The 25114-nt window shown below is 42.1% G+C and overlaps 1 protein-coding gene across 10 annotated transcripts in view; it reads right to left on the reverse strand.

The window, feature by feature from the left end:
* The window catches only part of ANK1 (ankyrin 1), a 105324-nt gene extending 98581 nt beyond the window's left edge, over positions 1-6743 (reverse strand). For 6 of the 10 annotated variants that reach the window (XR_011560435.1, XR_011560436.1, XR_011560437.1 and 3 more), the window contains exon 1: positions 6624-6743. Coding sequence is in view for 7 of the 10 variants with exons in the window: in XM_070765491.1 (XP_070621592.1) it covers positions 6624-6653 (30 nt within the window). In the remaining 3 variants the exon portion in view is untranslated. The remainder of the gene's footprint in view (positions 1-6623) is intronic. The other 4 variants (XM_070765497.1, XM_070765492.1, XM_070765494.1 and 1 more) reach the window with 1 other exon arrangement.
* Positions 6744-25114: the final 18371 nt, after the last annotated feature.

The following is a 25114-nucleotide window of genomic DNA, read 5'->3' on the forward strand; positions in this document are numbered from 1 at the left end:
GACCTTGGAGAACTCATATCCAATGACTTAAGTCATTGAGACTGCGGAGAGGGGCGGCATACAAATCTAATTAATAATAATAATAATAATAATAATAATAATAATAATAATAATAATAGTAATAATAATAGTAATAATAATAATAATAATAATAATAATAATAATAATAATAATAATAATAATAGCAAGAGCCCACTGTAACACCATTGCCAAAAATGCATTAAGAGTTGTTAATCTAATCTTACGTAGCTTCTTCTCCAAAAACACTGAAGTTCTAACCAGAGCTTACAAATCTTTGGTCAGACCAATTCTGGAATGTTGCCTATCAGACATAAATACAATCGAGAGAGTCCAGAAATATTTCCCAAGAAGAGTCCTTCGCTCCCCCTTTTGCAACAAAACACCTTATTCCATCAGACTTGAAATATTGCAATTAGACAATTTAGAACTACGTCGCCTCCGATCTGATCTAAGAGTAGTTCATAAAATCATCTACCAAAATGTCCTTCCTGTTAGTGACTACTTCACCTTCAACCACAACAACACATGAGCACATAATAGACTCAAACGATGGAATAAGGTGAAAGGTTATATGTTGAGTAGAATCTGTGGTGCAAATGTGAAAAATAAACTCCAATCACTCTTTCAGTAATAACAAATGCAAAGTAGAGCCAAGGAAATATATATATATATAAACTAGTAAATTTTCGAACCCCCCCGCAATGGGTGGTGGTGGTGATGGGGGTTCTCTTGTCGGTCAGGTGATGGGCACATGCACTGTGCACTGTTTTATGTTTGTTTTTTATGTAACCATATTTACAAAATCAATAAAAATATATTTTTTAAAAAAATAGATTCAAACGTAACGTAAACCGCTCCAAAGTAGGCTGCAGAAAATACGACTTCGGCAATAGAGTGAACAACACCTGGAGCGCATTACCTGACTATGTTTCTTCCCCAAACCCCCAAATCTTCAAACTCAGATTATTTACATTTGACTTCTCCCCCTTTTCTAAGAGGTCTGTAAGGAGCATGCCTAAGCGCACTGTTGCGCCTTCCCTCGCCTGTCCTAATGTTTCCCTCTTACTAGTATCATGTATATAAACCTTGTTATATCTTTGTATACCATCAATATGTACTTTACTTGGCAAAACAAACAAATAAGTCAGTTTCTCCAATGCGTTCAACACTGCCACCTAATGGTCACACAGACCTATGGCACCAGCAGTTTTTTAATAGCTCTATTTCGGTATTGCATTACACCACTGTTTCCCAACCTTGGCCACTTGAAGATATTTGGACTTCAACTCCCAGAATTCCCCTGCCAGCATTACACAACCTGCCACCTCTCCTCCCCATCCCAGATCCCTTACTAAGACCTTAATAGCGTCCTGCTCCACACATCCTTTCTCGAGGTGAGCTGTAGCAAGTAGCAATCTGTTATGGCGTGAAAAAACGGAGACCTTGTTAGGTTCAAGACAACAAGGTAGACCGCTGTTACTATCCAGCAGGGTGTTAAATGCTTAAACAGAGGGCCTGAAACTATTAAAGGAATAGTGTCCCCCCCCCCCCCCGCCAGGAGGTGAAAAATATAAAATCGGAAGAGGTTTTATTCAGCTTGCAGAACTAAGGATACATTATGCACGAGTGAAAAAGTATAGTGCATATACTGCACGAGTCAAAAAGAGGGCGGTGAAAATATTTACTGACCCCTCACATCCTGGACACAAACTGTTTCAACTCCTGCCCTCAAAACGTCGCACAGAGCCGTAGACACAAGAAGAGTTTTTCCCCGAACGCCATCACTCGGCTAAACAAATAATTCCCTCAACACTGTCAGACTTTTTACTAAATCTGCACTTCTATTCTACTAGTTTTTTTCTCATCATTCCTATCATCCTTTTCCTCCCACTTAGGACGGTATGACTGTAACTTGTTGCTTGTATCCCTAAGATTTTTATTAATATTGATTGTTTCTTCATTGCTTATTTGACCCCTATGACAAACATTAAGTGTTGGACCCCATGATTCTTGACAAATGTCTCTTTTCTTTTATGTACGCTGAGAGCATCTGCACCAAAGACAAATTCCTTGTGTGTCCAATCACACTTGGCCAATAAAATTCTATTCTATTCTATTCTATTCTGTCAGTTTCATCTCACCAAGTTTCCATAATAGCAACTCTATAATATCTATATAATATCTTCCCTCATTTACTTGAATGTCTAATTCATCCCTTTTATTCCTCATACTCTGTGTGTAGACATTTAAGTCCATTTTGGTTGTTCAATTAACTTAGTTGTCTTCCAATTGAAGGCCAAAAATTTATAAAGATATGAGTCTATTACATTGCTACTGGGTGAATTATTGGAAGCAACCCCCCCCCCCAAAAAAAAAAATAAATCTGAATCTCAATCAGGACCCGCAACAAGGATATCCAGTATGTGAGCCCTTTTGCTATTAACAGAACAAAAGGGACCTTGGAGGTCTTCTAGTCTAACCCCCTGCTCAGGCATTTTAGACAATGTGTTTTGCAATCTCTTTCTAAAAACTTCCAGTGTTGGAGCATTCAAAATTCTGGAGGCAAATTGTTCCACTGGGGACATGATCGAAACATTTAAATATGTTAAAGGGTTAAATAGGGTTCAGGAGGGAAGTGTTTTTAACAGGAAAGTGAACACAAGAACAAGGGGACACAATCTGAAGTTAGTTGGGGGAAAGATCAAAGGCAACATGAGAAAGTATTATTTTACTGAAAGAGTAGTAGATCCTTGGAACAAACTTCCAGCAGACGTGGTTGGTAAATCCACAGTAACCGAATTTAAACATGCCTGGGATAAACATATATCCATTGTAAGATAAAATACAGAAAATAGTAAAAGGGCAGACTAGATGGACCATGAGGTCTTTTTCTGCCGTCAGACTTCTATGTTTCTATGTTTCTAATTGTTCTGGCTGTCAGGAAATTTCTCCTTGGTTCTAAGTTGCTTCTCTCCTTGATTAGTTTCCACCCATTGCTTCTTGTTCTACCCTCAGGTGCTTTGATGTTGAGACTCTAAGAAAGAGTGCAGAGAAGAGCAAGAAAGGGGATTGAGGGACCGGAGGCTAAAACATATGAAGAACAGTTTCAGGAACTGATTACGTCTAATTTAATGGAAAGAAGGACCAGGGGAGACATGATAGCAGCCTTCCAATATCTCAGGGGTTGCCACAAAGAAGAGGGAGTCAAACTATTCTCCAAAGCACCTGAGGGTAGGACAAGAAGCAATGGGTGGAAACTAAACAAGGAGAGAAGCAACTTAGAACTTAAGGAGAAATTTCCTGACAGTTAGAACAATTAACCAGTGGAACAGCTTGCCTCCGGAAGTTGTGAATGCTCCAACAATGGAAGTTTTTAAGAAGAGATTGGGCATCCATTGGTTTGAAATGGTATAGGATTTCCTGCCTAAGAAGGGGGTTGGACTAGAAGACCTCCAAGGTCCCTTCCAACTCTATTATTCCATTCTATTTAGCTACAAAACCAGACCCATTTGTCAAAGGGTGTGTAGCAGAATGGCATGGGAGGAGACCTCGATTCAGAAAAATCCTTTGTCCCAAGGAAGTGTGCCAACCACATCCTCTCATATTTACAAAAGAGAGCAAGTTCTCCCTTCTTCCGTGTTGTGGTTAGCTCTGGCCCAGCTCCTGCCCCAAGGACTGTGGATGTGGGGGAGACATCCACATGCTGCAGGCCTGTTTCCCCCCACCCCCTGGTGGAATCTGCTGATGAAGGCTCCTCTGACCAAGAAGACATGAGTGACAGGGAGGAGGAGAGTGGGGCAGACAGCTCAGAAGGAGATCAATTATCTCTCTCCTCCTTGGATTCAGAACAAGAGTTAATGATACAGCCACGCATGGGGAGAGCGATGCATAGGCAGCAACAACTGAGAGATTATTATCAAAGAAAATGAGGCCACCTGTGGTTGGGTGGGGCTGGGGTCATTAGTGAGGCTGCTATAAAGAGCAGCCTGTGGGTTTGGCCATTGTGGAGGATTATCTGATCCTTGTGTTTCGTGCCTGCCTTGCTGACTTCGACCTTGGTGTGTTGCTTTTCCCCGCTTTGAAACTAAACCAGAGCAAAGTGTGTGTCACTTTGTGAAAGAAAAAGGACTGTGAATTGCCTCCCAGCTGCAAGCTAAGTATCTCAGAACTGATAAGGGACTTGTACAAATTACCAGTTTGTTTGGAGACGAGGGCTCTTGGCTATACCAAAGGAGGGCTTGGTTTAACTGAATTTTCATTATAAAGAACATTGTTTTGAATTTTCAAACGTGTGTGTGTCTGAAATTTGTACCTGTGCATTTTTGGGAGGATTCTACCAGAGAGCCCGATGGAACATTCCAATTGGGAGTAGCAGACTTGAGTAACAGGCCTGTTATCTCCCATTCTTCCAAGGACCGACTCAACGCGTACGTTTTGTCCTCGCTGGGGGCCCTTCACAGAAAAGTTGATAGCTGTACGTCACCGATAAGGACCATCTGAGCTAGACAGATACTTGGGTTTGTTTGCGTCTTGCCAAAAACACCTCCAGCGATACTTCACAGCTTCTCAACCACATCTACAACACTTCTCTCCCTCAATACAAAGAGAAACTGACCAAGAATGTACCACCTTTTTTCATAGAAACCACTCAGGATATTCACAAGACTTCAAGTCGCTTTTATTATCTAAACCAGCGACCACCAAATTGGCAGTCCGCATTAAAAAATATTTGCATATTTTTTTAGTAATTTTGTTTCCTCCATGAAAACATACATACATAACAACACATGTATTTTCAATGAATAATAATATAGAATCTCTTAAATGAAAAGTAATAAAAATACAAATCTAATAAATAAATAAACAAACAACAACAACAACAGAGTTGGAAGGGACCTTGGAGGTCTTCTAGTCCAACCCCCTGCTTGGGCAGGAAACCCTACACTACATCAGCCACATGGTTATCCAACATCTGCTTAAAAACTTCTGGAGGCAAGCTGTTCCATGGATTAATTGTTTTAACTGTCAGGAAATTTCTCCTTAAGTTCTAAGTTGCTTCTCTCCTTGTTTAGTTTCCACCCACTGCTTCTTGTTCTACCCTCAGATGTTTTGGAGAATAGCTTGACTCCTTCTTCTTTGTGGCAACCCCTGAGATATTGAAACACTGCTATCACGTCTCCACTAGTCCTTCTTTTCATTAAACTAGCCATGCCCAGCTCCTGCAACCGTTCTTCATATGTTTCAGCCTCCAGTCCCCTGATCATCTTTGTGGCTCTTCTCTGCACTTTTTCTAGAGTCTCAACGTCCTTTTTGCATCTTGGTGACCAAAACTGAATGCAGGATTCCAAGTGTGGCCTTTCCAAGGCCTTATAAAGTGGTATTAACATCTTCTTTAAAAAACTTCCAGTATTGGAGCATTCACAACGTCTGGTGGCAAGAGGTTCCACGGATTAATTGTGCTAACTGTCAGGAAATTTCTCCTTAGTTCTAATAGAAGGGGTGGGACCTACAGAAGTTGGCTTAGTTTAAGCTGAGTGCACTCTGCAAAGTTGGCAACTAAACCATGAACTATGGTTTAGCAATCTGCATCCAACCAAGTGTAGCTCAGTCGGCAAACCATGATTCAAATAAGGTGGGAACACACGCCACCCCTTTTTCTAGTTCACACAACTCCCCCTTAAGCAATAATAAAGCCGTTTTGATCTCGGCTTAACATTTGAGAACCCAGACACTGCTTTGCAACCCACAGTTTAATTAGGGAGGTGCCTCTGCGACGTAGCCAACAAACCAGGCTTCAGACATGGTTTATTTCAAGACCTAAACCTGGCCAGGGAAGTTGCAGAATTGAAACTGCTGTTGAACTAAAAAAATGCTTTTCCAAAAGGCAACTGGGTTTTCTTGGCTTTTTTTCTTTGAAAAAGCCAAGAAGCAAAATGCTTAACAACAACAACAACAACAAAATAAAACCGTCCAGTTATTTTTTGCAAAAGCACATTTGGGATAACCATGACCTGGATGACTGAGAATCTCCATAAACATCAAACTGCTATTGTCTACTTCCAAAAGCAAAATGCCTTTTTGTATGTGTAAAATGCCTTCAATCACTGATTCTGACTAGATCCTGGTAGCTTTCCGTGTCCTCCTCCTCCTCCTCTTCTTCTTCTCCTTCTTCCTCCTCTTCCTCCTCCTCCTCTTCTTCTCCTTCTTCCTCCTCCTCCTCTTCTTCTTATTCCAATTCAAAACACATTTCTGTAAACCATGATTTCCTAACTACCCTATTTCCTCTCCCTCCTCCTCCTCCTCTTCTTCTTCTTCTTATTCCAATTCAAAACACATTTCTGTAAACCATGATTTCCTAACTACCCTATTTCCTCTCCCTCCTCCTCCTCCTCCTCCTCTTCTTCTTCTTCCTCTTCCTCTCCCTCCTCTTCTTCTTCTTCTTATTCCAATTCAAAACACATTTCTGTAAACCATGATTTCCTAACTACCCTATTTTAGAGAGGCTAAGAGAAACTAAAGTCCACCCAAGCCATGTGATGGCTGAAGACAAAAGGTAGAAGAAGCCTACTGGAAAACACACCATCCATGACCCAGATACTTACCGCCCAGCAAGGCCACTTGAAACTGGACATCCTGTTCCCTTTCTTGCACACGCGTTGTGGCTTGCACACTTACACAAGCAAAGCCCCTACTCACCCAAGTCCTCTAGGCTAAGCTGGGGCAGGCCTTTATCTGTAGATGCAGGCAGTGGAAGATGGGAGGAGTCACAGTCTGGGCTCTGGAGATTAAAGGAGATCACCACCCAAGGGCTCCCAAGTTAACAGGTGGATCAAATATTGGTCAGTTTACAGCCTTCCCCTTAAGTTGCAACGCCCATGTCTTCTCCAAACATATCCATCGTCCCCTGCAAGCATGGGTTAGCATGCATTGGTGGGGTCGGTGGGGGAGTGAACCCAGCCTGGGTTGTTATTTTATGGCTCAGTTTATTGTGTAAGCTAAGAAAAGGGTCGGTTTGGCTTTAAAATGTTGTGTGGAATCAAACTGATTATTTACCCTCTGGCAAATTTAAGATAGGTGGACTTCAACTCCCAGAATTCACCACCTGACAAACTTTCAAATACTGTATGTGGACTTCAAACCCCATATACTGAAGTCCACACGTTTGAAAGTTTGTCTGTCTGTCTGTCTATCATTATACACAAAAATAGTAATATATACTGTATATTACATCACTATTACTATTATACTATTACTATTGTAATTTACACATGTAGAGTGTGACTGTGTATTGCATGTACTGTATTACACAATACAGTATTGTACTATAACATCTTAAAAGTTGAGATAGAAGCTCTATCTATCCATCCATCATCTACCATCTATCTATCATCAACTATCTATCTATCTATCTATCTACCATCTATCTATCTATCTATCTATCTATCTATCTATCTATCTATCTATCTATCTATCTATCTACCATCTATCTATCTATCTATCTATCTATCTATCTATCTACCATCTATCTATCTATCTATCTATCTATCATCAACTATCTATCTATCTATCTATCTATCTATCTATCTATCTACCATCTATCTATCTATCTAATTATCTATCTATCTAGCTATCTATCTAGCTATCTAGCTATCATCTGTCTGTCTGTCTGTCTATCTATCTACCTCTTCTATCTATCTTATATTATACACAAAAATAGTAATGTATATCTTACAATTATTGGTATTACTATTATACTATTACTATTGTATATGACAGATCTAGTGTTACTGTATTACATATATTACACAATATAGTACTATAACATCTTAAAAGTTGAGATAAAAATTCTATCTATCTATCCATCCATCACCTATCATTTATTTATTCATCTATCCATCCATCATCTATCATCTATCTATCTATCTATCTATCTATCTATCTATCTATCTATCTAATGTTATACACAAAAATAGTAATGCATATATCACATTACTATTATTATTATAATAATATTATATATTACAGATGTAGGTGTGACTATGCAATGCATAGTTTACACAATGTAGTACTATAATATCTTAAAAGTTGTTCAGATAGAGAGAAGCTCTATTATCTATCTATCATCTATCTATATCTTCTATCTACCTGTCTTATTATTATTACTATTATTATTATTATTATTATTATTATTATTATTATTATTATTTATTGGATTTGTATGCCGCACCTCTCCGCAGACTCGGGGCGGCTAACAACAGTAGTAAAACAGTACAACAAAATCCAATACTAAAAAACAGTTAAAAACCCATTATATAAAAAATCAATCATACATACAAACATACCATACATAAAATTGTAAAGGCCTAGGGGGAAAGTGTATTTTAGTTCCCCCATGCCTGGCGGCAGAGGTGGGTTTTAAGCAGCTTACGAAAGGCAAGGAGGGTGGGGGCAATTCTAATCTCTGGGGGGAGTTGGTCCCAGAGGGTCGGGGCCGCCACAGAGAAGGCTCTTCCTCTGGGTCCCGCCAACTGGCATTGTTTGGTTGACGGGACTCGGAGAAGACCCACTCTGTGGGACCTAACTGGTCACTGGGATTCGTGCAGCAGAAGGCGGTCACTGAGGTAATCTGTATATGTATAAGGGATCCCCTTATACATAAAAATAGTCATGTATACATTACAATTATTACTATTACAGTATTATACTATTCCCATTATATATTGCAGATGGAGAGTGTGACTATGTATTGCGTATAATACACAATATAGTACTATAACTGAGTTTCTCTCTTTGCAGCTGTTCCTGCCTTCCATCTCCACGCTGGAGGAAGGGATCCCCTGGACCACACGGGATTACACCTCATTTCCAAAGACTTTGTGTAATTCAGGGCTACTGCATTCAACAGCCTCCAGTGAGAGTAGTAGAGGCTGCTGTTATCTACAGGGGCAGAATCCTAATTCTTGACCACGCCAGGGTGTGTCAGAATCCTGGCTATGTCTTTCTAAAGAAAAAGAAACAGCCCACATCATAAAAAATAACTCTTTTGAAGCTTTTTTTTTTTAAAAAACCTGAGCAATAATTTCTGTCAAAACAGAAATCTAATAAATTATTATTATTATTATTATTATTATTATTATTATTATTATTATTATTATTATATAAATACAACACAGCAAACGAGATCACTATGCTGGATTTCGTATTTCATCCCCAGTCGGGCGCTTCCCAAGCACCTAGGACTGCGTGATGTAGCGGCGAATTATGTTTGTCGATCCCAGTAAAGCGGCCTTTTGCAATTGACAGATGGAGATTTTGTCAATTCCGATGGTTTTCAAATGTCCGCTGAGATCCTTTGGCCCTGCGCCCAGCGTGCCAAGGACCACTGGGACCACTTTCACTGGCTTATGCCAGAGTCGTTGCAGCTCGATTTTTAGATCTCGTATTTCACTCATTTCTCTAGCTGCTTCTCCTCAATTCTGCTGTCCCCTGGGATTGCGATGTCGATGATCCATACTTTCTTTTTCTCTACGATCACAATGTCTGACGTGTTATGCTTCAGAATTCGGTCAGTCTGAAGTCGGAAGTCCCACAGTAGTTTTGCTTGCTCATTTTCGACCACTTTTTCGGGCTTATGATCCCACCAGTTCTTTGCCACTGGTAAATGGTAGTTCCGGCACAAGTTCCAGTGGATCATCTGTGCCACAGCATCATGTCTATGCTTGTAGTCAGTCTGTGCGATCTTATTGCAGTAGCTGAGTATGTGATCGATTGTTTCATCTGCATTATTATTATTATTATTATTATTATTATTATTATTATAACCGAGACTAAAACATACAAAGGATGGTTGCAAGAACTGAGTATGACAAGTCTAGAGAAAAGAAGAATTAGGGGTGACATGATAGAAGTCTTCCAGTATTTGAGGGGCTGCTACAAAGAAGAGGGGGTCAACTTATTCTCCAAAGCACCCAGAAGGCAAGGCAAGAAACAATGGTTGGAAACTAACCAAAGAGACAAGCAACATGGAGTGAAGGAGAAACTTAACAGTGAGGACAATAACCAGTGGAACAGCTTGCCACCAGAAGTTTTGGCTGCTCCACAACTTTAAGAAGAAACTGGACAGCCTTCTGTATGAAATACTATAGCTTGAGCCCTGGGTTGAGCTAGAAGACCTCTAAAATCCTTTCCACCGCTGTTATTCTGTATTCTGGCTGGAACAGAATTTAGTTGTGTAAATGTTGGTGGCTTTCCAAGAGTCCAATGCTGATTTTTGTGTTGTTTTGTGCCTCATCGATGGAAGGAGGAACACTAAATAATGGATATAAATTAGGGGGAAAGCAGATAAACCCCACTTAATGGTGGAGGAGTTTCCTAAGAATAAGAGCAATTGGAGAACGTTAAAAAGAAAGAACATGTAGAATACTATCAAAGATGGAATCTATTTTACCAGTGGTTGGGGGGTGGGAAAGGGGTGGAGATTAAGAATGTAATCAGTATTGTTAAGTGAATTAAATACCCAGACAACACGATGTTTATTAAGCACTAAAAATATAATTAAGAAATAAAGTTTATAATTAAATAATAATAATCTTGGCTGGGCCAAGTTCATCAGCCAAGAATCTATCTGTCTTCTCTATCTATCTAATTTATCTAACTATCATCTGTCTATCTATTATCTGTCTGTCTACTCTATCCATCTATCTGTCTGTCTGTCTATCTATTATCTGTCTTTTTACACTATCTATCATCTATCTACCATCTATCTATCTATCTATCTATCTATCTATCTATCTATCTATCTATCAATGTATCTATCATCTATCTATCATCATCTATCTCTCTATCTCTCTCTCTATCTATCTCTCTATCTCTCTATCTATCTATCTATCTGTATCATCTCTCTATCTATTATCTATCTATCTGTCTACTCTATCTATCTATCTATCTATCTATCTATCTATCTATCTATCTATCAATGTATCTATCATCTATCTATCATCATCTATCTCTCTATCTCTCTATCTATCTCTCTATCTCTCTATCTATCTATCTATCTGTATCATCTCTCTATCTATTATCTATCTATCTGTCTACTCTATCTATCTATCTATCTATCTATCTATTATCTGTCTGTCTGCCTGCCTGCCTGCCTGCCTGCCTGCCTGCCTGCCTGCCTGCCTGCCTGCCTGCCTGCCTATCTATCTATCTATCTATCTATCTATCTATCTATCTATCTATCTATCTATCTGCCTATCTGCCACCTATCTCGTTTTGAAGTGACTCTGGGTGGCTTAACAGCATTAAATTATGTCTTTCTGCTAATCCCAGAAAACTGAGATCTTATTCTGCTTGCTAATGCCAGAATGCTGTACATTTCCCCCCTCTTATTTTTAAACCTCAAGCTCCGACCCTTTGCAGTCTCGGTGTCCAGAAACAATTCGCATCCTCCATAAATTGCTAATTGTTTTTATTTGCTGCTGGAAGATGGCAGACGAGCCAACCCGGAGAGAAGGTTTTGCCTTGTGCTGTCAATTACCTTCTCCCTTGAATCACAGCCCTCGCTCACTCGCTCTCACCCTTCGATTGGCCCAGGGCCACCTCCATCCTTCTTGCTTATCAGAACCGGAGAAAAGAGCAAAATCTCCCTCAATCATCCTGAGTTACTCAGCCATTCTCTGTTGGAGAGAGGGAGCCAAGGCAGATGACAGACTGCTATTTGGGAGAGAGGGAGGGAGAGAGAGATGGAGACAGAGATATACACACAGACAGAAAGAGAGAGAGAGTAAGAAGGATTGAGGGAGACAGAGGAATGGAGGAGAGATAGAGAGAGAAAGAAAAAATGGAGGGAGAGAGAAAAAGACACAGAGAGAGAGAGACGGAGAAAGAGAGAGAAAAGGAGTGAGAGGAGAGACAGAGAAAGAAAGAGAGAGGGAAGATGTGAGGAAGAGAGAGGAGTGGGAGAGAGATAGAGAGGGAGAGAAAGAGACAGAAAGACAAAGAAAGAAAGAGAGAGAGAAGGAGTGGTGAAGAGAGAAAGAAATGGAGGGAGGGAAGAAGAAAGAGACAGACAGACAGAGAGAGAGAGAGAAAGAGAGAGAAGGAGTGAGGAAGAGAGAAAGAGACAGACAGACAGAGAAAGAGAGATAGAAGGAGTGGGGAAGAGAGAGAGAGTGGGGAAGAGGGAGAAGGAGTGGGGGAGAGAGAGAGAAAGAAATGGAGGGAGAGAAAGAGATAGAGAGAGACATGGAAAGAAAGAGAGAGAGAAGGAGTGAGAAAGAGAGGAGTGGGGGAGAGATAGAGAGAAAGAAATAGAGGGGGGAGAGAGAAGAGACAGACAGAAAGAGACAGAGAAAGAAAGAGAGAGAGAGGAGGGGAGAGAGAGAGAAAAAAAACGATGAAGGGAGAGAGACAGAGACGGCGGGAGGGAGGCAGGGGAGAGAGATGGGCTCTGCGCACAAAGTTGGCTTGTGTTTCAAGGAAGCTGCTGAGGTCATCTTGGCGTATTTTGAAAATAGAAACATGCATGTCTGCAGCCCAGCTCTGCCAGATCCTGGATCATACCAACAGTCTGCAAGGAAAGAATTAAACTCTTCCAGGCCCACATACAGCCAGTCCTCGGCTTACAACCGTTCCTTTAGTGACTGTTCAAAGTTACAACGGCACCGAAAAAAAGCAACTTATTTTTACCCTCCCCGTGGCCAAACGTTTATAGTGATTCTCAGTCCACCAGGTCCTGGTTGTCCCAAAGGGGCTTTTTCGGGAGATAACTGGACTTTGCTCTTCTTTTTTTCTTTTGAAGACCTTTCACTTCTCCTCCAAGAAGCTTCTCCGACTCTGACAGGATGGTGGAGAATGGAAGGATTGATGCTCCTTGCAGACAGCTGGTCATCTGCATCCACTTTGGGGGCATAGATAAACCTCCAAGTGCTTCAAGGACCCTCAAAAAGGATGCAAATGACCAGCTGTCTGCAAGGAGCATCAACCCTTCCATTCCACAACATCCAGTCAGAGCTGAAGAACCTTCTTGGATGAGAAGTGAAATGTCTTCAAAAGAAAAATAAATAAGAAAGTCCAGTTCCTTCCTTCCTCCCTACCTCCCTCCTCCTTCCCTCCTCCATCTTTCCACCCTCCCTTCCTTCCTTCCTGTCCCTCTTTCTTTCCTTCCCTCCTTCCTCTGTCCCCCTTTCAGTCTTTCCTTCCTCCCTCCCTCTCTCCTCTTTCCCTCCTCCATCTCCACCCTCTCTTCCTTCCTGTCCCTCTTTCTTTCCTTCCTCCCTCCTCCTTTCCTTTCTCCCTCCCTCTCTCCTCCTTCCCTCCTCCATCTTTCCACCCTCCCTTCCTTCCTTCCTGTCCCTCTTTCTTTCCTTCCCTCCTTCCTCTGTCCCCCTTTCAGTCTTTCCTCCCTCCCTCCCTCTCTCCTCTTTCCCTCCTCCATCTCCACCCTCTCTTCCTTCCTGTCCCTCTTTCTTTCCTTCCTCCCTCCTTCTTTCCTTTCTCCCTCCCTCTCTCCTCCTTCCCTCCTCTCTCTTTCCTCCCTGTTTCCCCCCTCCCTTCCTTCCTCTCTCCACCTTTCCTTCCTACCTTCCTTCCTTCCCCCCTCCCTTTCTTCCTCCCTCTGTCTCTTTCTTCCTTCCTTCATTCCTTCCTTCCCTCCTTCCTCTGTCCCTCTTTCCTTCCTCCCTCCATCTTTACTTTCTCCTTCCCTCTCTCCTCCTTCCCTCCTCTCTCTCTTTCCTCCCTATTTCAACCCTCCCTTCCTTCCTGTCCCTCTTTCTTTCCTTCCTTCCTCCCTCCCTTTCTTCTTCCCTCTGTCTTCCTTTCTTCCTTCCTTCATTCCTTCCTTCCCTCCTTCCTCTGTCCCTCTTTCCTTCTTCCCTCCCTCCCTCCGTCCCCCTTTCTGTCTTTCCTTCTTCCCTCCCTCTCTCCTCTTTCCCTCTTCCATCTTTCCACCCTCCCTTCCTTCCTCTTCCTTTCCTTCCTTTCCTTCCTCCCTCCCTCTTTCCTTTCTCCCTGCCTCTCCTCCTTCCCTCCTCCCTCTTTCCTCCCTCTTTCCACCCTTCTTTCCTTCCCTCCCCCCTCTTTTCCTAAGAGGTCAGTTATCCATGTGCAGCGATAACGATCCTGGCATGGCGCCAGGCCTGGCTGTTAAAAGCAGAAACCTGCAGCGTAAGCATTAGTTAAGAAGCCATTTGGTCTGAGAAGAATTTCCCAGCACTCGAAACGGTTCAGATGTTACCAAAGTCTCAGAATCTGACCAGGGAAACTGCCTGGAGGCAAGTCCTTCCACTGATTCATTGTTCTGTCATTTAAATTTCTTCTTCGTAATAAGTTTCCATCCATTGCTTCTTGTCTTGCCCTCTGGTGCTTTGGAAAGTAAGATGACGCCCCCTCCTCTTTGTGGCAGCCCCTCAGGTACTGGAACACCTGTCGTCTTCCTTTTCACTAGTCTCGAGCAGGGGTAGGCAAACTTCAACGGTCAAAGAGCCGTTTGGACCCCGTTTCCCATAGGGAAACAACTCTGGGAGCCACAAAACCTAGGTGGGCGTGGCCAACTCGACATCACTTACTCCCACCCAGTCACATGACCCCCTTGCCATGCCTACCCAGCCAATCATTAGGGTAGACTAAGAGTTGGCAACGTTAAACATTCAAAGAGACATTTGGACCCGTTTCCCACAGAAAAGAAAACACCGGAGGTCACAAAACCCCTTTGAAATGAAGGCAACACTGCATGTAACATTTTGAACTCCAGAAGAAGGGAAAAAAGATGCTGGGTTGAAGATTACTTTCAAATAAAATAATGTGCATGCACGGAAGCAAAAAATAAAATCACCGAAATATCACGTGCCCGCGCATCTTCTCACGAGATTTGTGCACATCAGCGCCGTTAGTGACGGTAAGTTGGAACCCCGCGTGAGTCAAACCCACCAGAAATCAAGAACACCCCCCTCCCCCCCAAAAAAAAGGTTTAAGTGGAAAATGAAAAAGTAAAGAGAGGGAAAAAGTACTCTTAGGTCAAGGAAACATAGAAACATAGATGTCTGACGGCAGAAAAAGACCTCATGGTCCATCTAGTCTGCCCTTATACTATTTCCTGTATTTTATCTTAGGATGGATATATGTTTTTCCCAGGCATGTTTAAATTCAGTTACTGTGGATTTATCTACCACATCTGCTGGAAGTTTGTTCCAAGGATCTACTACTCTTTCAGTAAAATAATATTTTCTCATGTTGCTTCGGATCTTTCCCCCAACTAACTTCAGATTGTGTCCCCTTGTTCTTGTGTTCACTTTCCTATTAAAAACACTTCCCTCCTGAACCTTATTTAACCCTTTAACATATTTAAATGTTTCGATCATGTCCCCCCTTTCCCTTCTGTCCTCCAGACTCTACAGATGGAGTCCATGAAGTCTTTCCTGATACGTTTTATGCTTAAGACCTTCCACCATTCTTGCAGCCCGTCTTTGGACCCGTTCAATTTGGTCAATATCTTTTTGTAGGTGAGGTCTCCAGAACTGAACACAGTATTCCAAATGTGGTCTCACCAGCGCTCTATATAGCGGGATCATAATCTCCCTCTTCCTGCTTGTTATACCTCTAGCTATGCAGCCAAGCATCCTACTTGCTTTCCCTACCAGGAAAGAAGTCCAGAAAAGGATTTGCAAATGGATCAAAAATGGAGAAATAAAAAGAAATATGAGAGAGAAGTAGGCCACACAGACAAAAAAGCCAAAATATAATGAAATGGTTTCTAATCGTCTTTACAGCAGTTATTCAAATTTTATCCCCTGTAAGGTTACAACCTAATTCCTTTCTTTCCATAATCTATTCTTTCTAATTATCAAACTCAGATATTGCAAGTTCGGGGGGGGGGGGGGTTTTCCTGCAAAAGGTCCAGACAATTAAAAAAATGGTTTCCAATCACTGACAAATGTAGTTATTTGTCTCTAATTAAATAGGTCAATTTTTGCTTTCTCTGCAAATTCTGTCATCATCTTCCCCTATTCCTCCATTGTGGGCATTTCAAATTTTGTGCATATAATAATCTCACAGCGGTTATGTACCCAAGCAATTGTTCTATAAATCTTTCCTAATTATTGGTCCATTAATCCCAGCAAGAAAAGCTCCGATTCCCGTTGAATAATAGTCTTTAAAACTCTTTGTGTTAGTATCTGTGTTTGAACCCAAAAGTTTTCTAGCTGTTTCTGCATGATGAAGTGATCTTTCATGTCTTCCAGAATGCTGCTATTTATTTCCCCTTGGGAAGATCCTAATTTTTCTCTCAGATCTGATCTCCAGAGAATGCAGGTAACCAAGGTCCAATCTGGTCACCAAGTCCAGAAGTTTGGTCTTCCAAACTTTGGGTTTTGTGCCAGAGCCCATCTTCATGTATGATCCTACAAAATTATTCTGGGACTTGCATATTCACCTTCAAGAATAGAACTCAGGAGAGAAGAGAATTCGGAATAGAGTAGAGTAGAGTAGAGAGAGAAGAGAAGAGTAGAAGAGAATTTGGAAGAGAAAAGAAGAGAATTCAGAAGAGAAGAGAATACAAGAGAATTCAGAATAGAGTAGATTAGAGTAAAGAGAATTCAAAATAGAAGAGAAGAGTAGAAGAGAAGAGAATTCAGAAGAGAAGAGAATTTGGAAGAGAGTAGAGTAGGGTAGGGTAGAGTAGAGTAGAGTAGAGTTAAAGTTAGAGTAAAGAGAATTCAAAATAAGAGAAGAGGAGAGAATTCAGAAGAGGAGAAGAGAATTTGGAATAGAGTAGAGTAGAGTTAAAGTTAGAGTAAAGAGAATTCAAAATAAGAGAAGAGAATTCAGAATAGAATAAACTAGAGTAGAGAAGAGTAGAAGAGAATTTGGAAGAGAAGAGAATTCAGAATATAATTCAGAGAAGAATAGAATGGAGAACAGAACAAAACAGAAGTATGAACCAGTTGCCTAGGATCCTAATTTTGATCACTTGAGTACTGGAAAGTTGCTACGGTTGTCAAGTGTAAAAAACGATCATAAGTCTCTTTTTATTGTAAGCCATTTAACACGGAACAGTTAGTAAATGAACTATTGTAAGTTTCCCGTACTCTCAACACTTAGCAATGTAACAATGAGCTTCCTTTTGCAGCTGCTAATATTTTCTTGAAGGCTTTAAAAACTGCCCGTTTTTTTCTAATCCTTTAGGGTTTTCTTTCCAAATACCACCGTTTTCCCGAAAATAAGACCTATGTGAAGGTTCCGAAAGATGCTCTAATTAATTTGTGAGCCACAAGCCAAACCTCAAAAGAAATATAGCCATTTATTAGGAGCGACATTTCAGCAGTACTCCGGTGCAGTCAGAACTGAGCTCACGTATGTTACATGCCATCATGAACCTGTTTCCCCACCCCTCACTGGACCTGTCATAAGTCAGATTATCCAATGAACCACGTTGGTGGGCTGTGAAACCCACCCACCCCCACCCCCTGCTGACTCCGGGAACTTAGGACACAATCAGTACAAGAAACATTTGTGGAATGTAGTTTCAGTTAGTACAATCTCCGTCAGTTCTCCTCCCCTCCTTCTTATGGCAACTTGAAACCTTTCCAAGTTGACACCTTATGCCAAAAATAACTCCTAGAATGTTCTTTACGTATGCACCTAATATAAGCCCTCCCACCCAAAATAAGCCCTGCATAAGATCCTGCGCAACCAGCCCATTCCATCTTGTTGCTCGTGGTACAATGGCTACGGGGCGAGGCAGGGAAGTGATCGAGCGGCTCCATGCGCCCTGCACTGACTTATCTCAGGGCCCCACAGCCAGGCCATTCACGCCTGGACACCTGCCTCGCGGGAGCAACACCATCAGCCACGCACAACAGAAGCCCACGGGGCTACTGGCCCAATTTTTCTGCTTGCTCAATGCCGCAACAGAGCAGGAGACCAAGTGGTATATTAGCATCTCTATGCGGCCTCCTACCCCGCTTTGAGCAAACAGAAGATATGGCACTCCTGTAAATGTGAAAAAATAAGACCCCCCCCCCCGAAAATAAGCCCCATGGCTTATTTTGGGCCCCAAAAGAAAATAAGACCCAGGCTTATTTTCAGGGGAAAACATGGAAAGCAGCTTCCTGGCTGAGAGTAAAACAAGCCTTATTCTGTATTATTATTATTATTATTATTATTATTATTATTATTATTATTATTATTATTATTAATTCGATTTGTATGCCGCCCCTCTCCGGAGACTCAGAACAAAACAACAATGTGACAAATCCAATATATTAAAAAGACATCTAAAAACCCCTTATTAAACAATGGAAACAATGGAATGGAACTGCAAGGGAGGAGATTTAGATGAGATATCAGAAAAAACTGTCTAACGGTAAGGGTGATAAACCAGTGGAACAGTTTGCCACAGGAGGTGGTGGGCTCGCCTTCACTGGAGGCCCTCAAACAGAGACTGGACAATCATCTTTCTGGGATGGTTTGATGAATCCTGCATTGAGCAGGGGGTTGGACGTGATGACCCTTCCAACTCTATGATTCTATGTGTGCAGGGGGTCTGTGGTGAGGGGGGCTACATGCGCTTTGGGCACTCGATTTGGAAAGAGTTAGCCATCGCTGCCCTACTGCATATAATGCATTCATTCCCCTTTCGTCTTTAAAAGTGGCAATATTATTATTATTATTATTATTATTATTTTTTTTTTTTTTTAATTGGATTTGTATGCCGCCCCTCTCCACAGACTCGGGGCGGCTAACAACAGAATAAAAACAGCATGTAAATCCAATACAAAACAACTAAAAAACCCTTAATTCTAAAACCAAACATACATACATACAAACATACCATGCATAAATTGTAAAGGCTTAGGGGGAAAGAATATCTCAGTTCCCCCATGCCTGATGGCACAGGTGGGTTTTTAGGAGCTTGCGAAAGGCGAGGAGGGTGGGGGCAGTTCTAATCTCCGGGGGGAGTTGGTTCCAGAGGGCCGGGGCCGCCACAGAGAAGGCTCTTCCCCTGGGCCCCGCCAAACGACATTGTTTTGTTGACGGGACCCGGAGAAGGCCCACTCTGTGGGACCTAACCGGTCGCTGGGATTCGTGCGGCAGAAGGCGGTCTTGTAGATACCCTGGTCCGGTGCCATGAAGGGCTTTATAGGTAATGACCAACACTTTGAATTGTGACCGGAAATTGATTGGCAAAAATGTTACTGAAATTTTAAAAGTTTCCTGGACTGCACAATTGTCGTTGCCAGTGCTGTTATTCCCTCACCACCCCGCGGTTGGTGTAGTAATGTGTGTGAATCCAGCCTCTTCCCCCACCCAACACGGCGGGGAATGATTCACACCAACATGACAATGTTGTCGTAGCCGTTATAACGCCATTTCTCAAAAGTGTGATAACGCCCGTTCCTCCAACTTTTGAAGGCGCATGGACTTCAAGTCCCAGGATCCCCCTCTTTCACGCCTGGCATGGAAATGACAAGCCCAGCCACCTTTCTTCAATCACAGCAACGGGAGCTTGCCAATACAGTTTGAAGGGTAGAGAAGCAGGTGCCAACTGAGACGTCGACTAAGAAAGTTGACGGTAAATAATTACATGGCAATTTTGCACTGTCCTAAAACCGCTGTTGAGTCATCGAGCATCTCAACTAAGGACCGTGTGCTCTGTGAGTGTGGTTAGTGAGGAAATAAGAGTTGTGCAGCGTTGAATAACTTTCTTGGCACAGCTTGGGTCAGTACCATGTTTCCCCGAATATAAGATCCTGTCTTATATTTTTTTGAACCCTGAAATAAGCGCTTGGCCTTATTACGATGCCCAGGGGAACAGCCTTCTCTGTGGCAGCCCCGGCCCTCTGGAATCAACTCCCCCCAGAGATCAGAACTGCCCTCATTCTCCTTGCCTTTCATAAGCTATTGAAGACCCACCTATGTCGTCAGACATGGGGAAATTAAAATACCCCTGGGCTTATAATAATAATAATAATAATAATTATTATTATTATTATTATTATTATTATTATTATTATTATTATTAATTAAATTTGTATGCCGCCCCTCTCCGAAGACTCGGGGCGACTCACAACAATAATAAAACAGTGGGACAATGTAAACAAACCTAATATTAAAAAAGCATCTAAAAAACCCCTCATTTAAAAACCATGCAACATATTGTTTATGTATGGTATGATTGTGTGGCATGGTTTTAATAACGGAGCCAGCGGAGTGTTTTACTGGCCGGATGCTTCCCTGTCGCCAATGCGGAGTACATTTTGTTCAGCAGATATATTCTCATTGTGCCCAGAGAGAGAGAGAGAGAAATACCTGCCTCTACCTAGGATCGAACTCACAGCCTCCTGGTCGGGAGGTGAGAGCTCCACCTCTAGGCCACTGAACCACTCCTGAAAACGACAGAGATGCCTGTGGTGAATGAATCAAAATTCGCGAACCACGATTATTAGGCTCGCACCACAATCCAACCCCAAAACCACATGGAAAGCTGTAAATACAATTCATGAAGTCAATCAGAGGGCAGACCCAGATGGGGTGTCATTACCTGGTCGGTTCATTTTAACAAGCAGGAAGGAGAGACTGTATTGGGGGGGGGGAATGATTTCCCCCCCTAACGAGGATGGTGATTATTTTCATAATCAAAAACAGGAATATTCTGGGGGAGGGGGGGGAATAGATTATTGGGAACCATCGACATAAGAAGGTTGAAAAAAAGGAATCCAAAAGTTAAGGATTTTCCTTGGTTTGGATTTGAACTTAAGATCCTTAAGATCCTTTTCATTTCGACAGTCTGTCCATCTTGGCCAAAACATAGGAAGAATGGTTGCGGAAACTGGGCATGTATAGTTTAATTAAAAAAATAAAATATTTTTATTAATAAAAAGTGGATAATAAAAGGAAAGATCAAGGGCAGCCTGATACCAGTGTCCCAATATCTGATGAGCTGCCCCAAGGAAGGGGGAGTCCAGCTATTCTCCAAAGCACCTGAGGGTAGAACAAGAAGCAATGGGTGGAAACTAAACAAGGAGAGAAGCAACTTAGAACTGAGGAGAAATTTCCTGACAGTCAGAACAATTAACCAGTGGAGCAGCCTGCCTCCAGAAGTTGTGAATGCTCCAATGCTGGAAGTTTTTAAGCAGATAACCATCTATCTGAAGTCGTGGAGGGTTTCCTGCCTAAGCAGGGGGTTGGACTAGAAGACCTCCAAGGTCCCTCCCAACTCTGTTGTTGTTGTTGTTGTTGTTGTTGTTGTTGTTGTTGTTGTTGTTGTTGTTATTATTATTATTATTATTATTATTACAGAAACATAGAAACATAGAAGACTGACGGCAGAAAAAGACCTCCTGGTCCATCTAGTCTACACTTATACTATTTCCTGTATTTTATCTTACAATGGATAGATGTTTATCCCAGGCATGTTTAAATTATTATTATATTAAATAATAATAATAATAATAATAACAACAACAACATTATTATTATTACTATTATTACTATTATTACTATTATTACTATTATTACTATTATTATTATTATTATTATTATTATTATTATTATTATTATTATTATTATTACAGACCAGAATGCACACATTGAATTGGTTGGGGGTGAAATCGCAGGAGAAAAATAGACCTGTGCAAAAAAACCACTGGCAGAGATCTCGGTTGCCACCCCCCCCCCCCAAAAAAGGCCCTACTTTCTCCTGGCTTTCTCCCTTTCTCCCCTTGCCCCAGGCTGAAAGTGGCCCACTGCAGTGGAGTGAGCATCGCGCATCCTCCCTCTGTCCTAGATTCCTCCAGCCGCCACTGGGGGGTGGAGGGGGGGGGAGACTCCGTAGCCTTCGGAGCTGGTTCTGCCAACAACGTCCTTCGGAGCAGCTCTTCTGCCGGCAAGAGGAGCCGCCAAAGAAGCAACGGGGAAAAAGCTCCCTGGCAGAGACCCCTGCCTGTTACGGTTTCTTCTCCGTGGGGTTTGCCTCTTCTTTTTCTCCCGCTCCCCCCCCCCCCCCAAGGTTCTCACATTCCTGCCTTGGGGGAAGCTCCTGGGTAGCTTTCATGTGGTTTGTCATTTGCTGGACGGGCGTTTTTCCAAAGGTAAGATAAGATAAGATGACCTTTATTATTTTACTGTGAAGACACTGGGACCCCTGAAACCTGAAATTCGGTTGCCCTCTCTCGAAGGAATATGCATGTACACACACACACATACTCACACAAACACGAGGAGGGAGGGAGGGAGAGAAATGCCCATATATACACATGGTACGATAGATGGATGGATGGATGGATGGATGGATGGATGGATGGAGAGAGAGAGAAAGGGAGATTGATAGATGATAGATAGATAGGTAGGTAGGTAGGTAGGTAGGTAGATGATAGATAGATAGATAGATAGATAGATAGATAGTAGATAGATAGATAGATAGATGATAGATAGATAGATAGATGATAGATAGATAGATAATAGATAGATAGATAGATAGATAGATTAGATAGATAGATAGATAGATGATAGATAAATAGAAAGATAGATGATAGATGATAGATAGATAGATAGATGATAGATAGATATAGATAGATAATAGATAGATAGATAGATAGATAATAGATAGATAGATAGATAGATAGATGATAGATAAATAGATAGAAAGATAGATGATAGATGATAGATAGATATAGATAGATAATAGATAATAGATAGATAGATAGATAGATAATAGATAGATAGATAGATAGATGATAGATAGATAGATAGATAGATAGATGATAGATAAATAGATAGAAAGATAGATGATAGATGATAGATAGATAGATAGATGATAGATAGATAGATAGATAGATAGATAGATAGATAGATAGATAGACAGACAGACAGACAGATGATAGATGATGGATGGATAGATAAATCGAGAGAGAGAGTGCAGCTTGCAAGAGGGCAGCCAATTGTCGTGGCCAAAGGGGCCTCCTTCTTCCACTTCCAAAAGCCTTCGACGCTTCCAAAGCAACTTCATTACGCCACCGTACAAAATGGAAGTATAAAAATAACCCTCTGAAACAGGGGAGACAGATGGGGGTTATTTTTTGTTTGGGAAAAAGAGACCTACAGTATCGCGGCTGTTCATCCCGCCACCATCCCAAAACCCGCTTGAGAGACGCCGCCTGCCAACTTCTCCCACTTGTTCCAGGGTACGAGGCCCGGAGATTTCCTTCCATCCAGCAGGGGATGGGGCCAGTCCTCCCCTTGGTTCAAATCAAACCCCCCTAGACACACACACCCCCGGCCTTGCACACCAGATGGCACAGTCTTCGAGACGGCAGCTTGCCCTAACGCTAGCAGTTTTGCCAACAGGACAAAATACCTCCGGTACCGCCTTCTGCCGCACAAATCCCAGTGGCCGATTAGGTCCCACAGAGTTGGCTATCTCCGGGTCCCGTCGACGAAACAATGTCATCTGGCGGGACCCAGGGGAAGAGCCTTCTCTGTGGCGGCCCCGGCCCTCTGGAACGAACTCCCCCCAGAGATTAGGACTGCCCCCACCCTCCTCGCCTTTCGTAAGTTATTAATAACTCATCTTTGTCACCAGGCATGGGGAACCTAACACACACACACACACAATTGTCAAGGTTGGTGTGTGGTTTGATTGGTTGTGTGATTATTTTATTTTATTATAAGGGTTTTAAATTGCATTTTAAAATTGGATTTGTACACTGTTTATGTTGTTGTGAGTGGCCCCGAGTCCTCGGAGAGGATGGGGTTTTTTTTGTCATTTTACTGTTCGATAGCTGCTCACTTCTAGGATGTGGGTGAATTCAATGACCTGCTTGTTTTGAGTCCATTGATGTGGGGATTGTTTGGAGGTTCTTGGAAAATCCTTGGCCAAGCCACATGATCGTCAAGCCACTCCCACCTGGTCACATGACCACCAAGCCACACCCACAAAATAAGCCACGCCCACAGTGTGGTAGTAAAAAAAATTGTAGCCCTTCGCTGCTTGTTGGACTGGAGTGAAAACATCCCAACTTCTAAGGACATCCAGGATAAAGACTTTTTCTGCTTCTGATTTTCCCAAAGATTTTCAGCACAAAACCCAGATCCAATATCCAATATGTAGGATGTTGACTTTTCCGTTGGTCTTTATTACATTGCAACTTTGAGACCTCTGGACTTCAACTCCCAGAATTCCTCAGGGAGCCATGATGCCGTTTGGGGGATTCTGGGAAGCTGACAAGACTAAACTGCCCACGTTTGGTGCCATAAAATGGAGCAACAATACTCAGAAGTTCATATCCCCCAAAACAACAGGTTTCTCCCTCCTGTTACGTCAATGATGTTGTATGGTGTTTATGACCTTCTCCCAAAGGCTAAATGGAAAGAGGTTCCTACACCGACACTCACACACACAAGCGAACACCAGTACATAAGCTTTCCAAAAGCTACAGCTCGGCTGTAGTTTCAAGGTGATAGAAGTGGGAAGCCTTACACACCTGAGGACATTAATCCTGCTGATTTAATTCACTAATTTAATTAAGTAATCTTAATACCAATCAAACCTCATCTCATTTAGATTTCAGTCTGGTCTTTTAGGTGTTGGCTCCACCCATTTCTTGGATGCCCAAAAGCTACGGGCGTCTTCAGAATGAAAAGAAATATTGCACACCAGGGGTCTCTCTCTCTCTCTCTTTCTCTCTGCCCAGTCCACCTCACAAGATGGTTGTGAGGAAAATAAGAGGAAGTTGTGTTGGATATATTTGTTGCCTCTTTTTTCCTCTCTCTCTCTCTCTCTGGCTCTCAATCTCTCTCCGTATCGACCTCTTTTCCTCTTTCTCTCTGCCTCTCTCTTTCTTTCTGTCTCTGCCACTTTCTCTCTCTCTTCCTCTCTCACTTCCTCTCTCTCTGCCTCTCAATGTCTTTTTCTCTCAATCTCTCCCTATCTCTCTCTCTTTTCCTCTTTCTCTTTCTGCCTCTCAATCTTTTTCTCTCTCTCCTTTTCTCTCTCTCTCTCTCTCTCTCTGCCTCTCTTTTCTCTCTTCCTCTCTCATTTTCTCTCCCTGCCTCTCAATCTTTCTCTATCAATCTCTCTCTCCTTTCCTCTTTCTCT

This window comes from Erythrolamprus reginae, chromosome 12, assembly GCF_031021105.1.
Source record: "Erythrolamprus reginae isolate rEryReg1 chromosome 12, rEryReg1.hap1, whole genome shotgun sequence".
Lineage (NCBI taxonomy): Eukaryota > Metazoa > Chordata > Lepidosauria > Squamata > Dipsadidae > Erythrolamprus > Erythrolamprus reginae.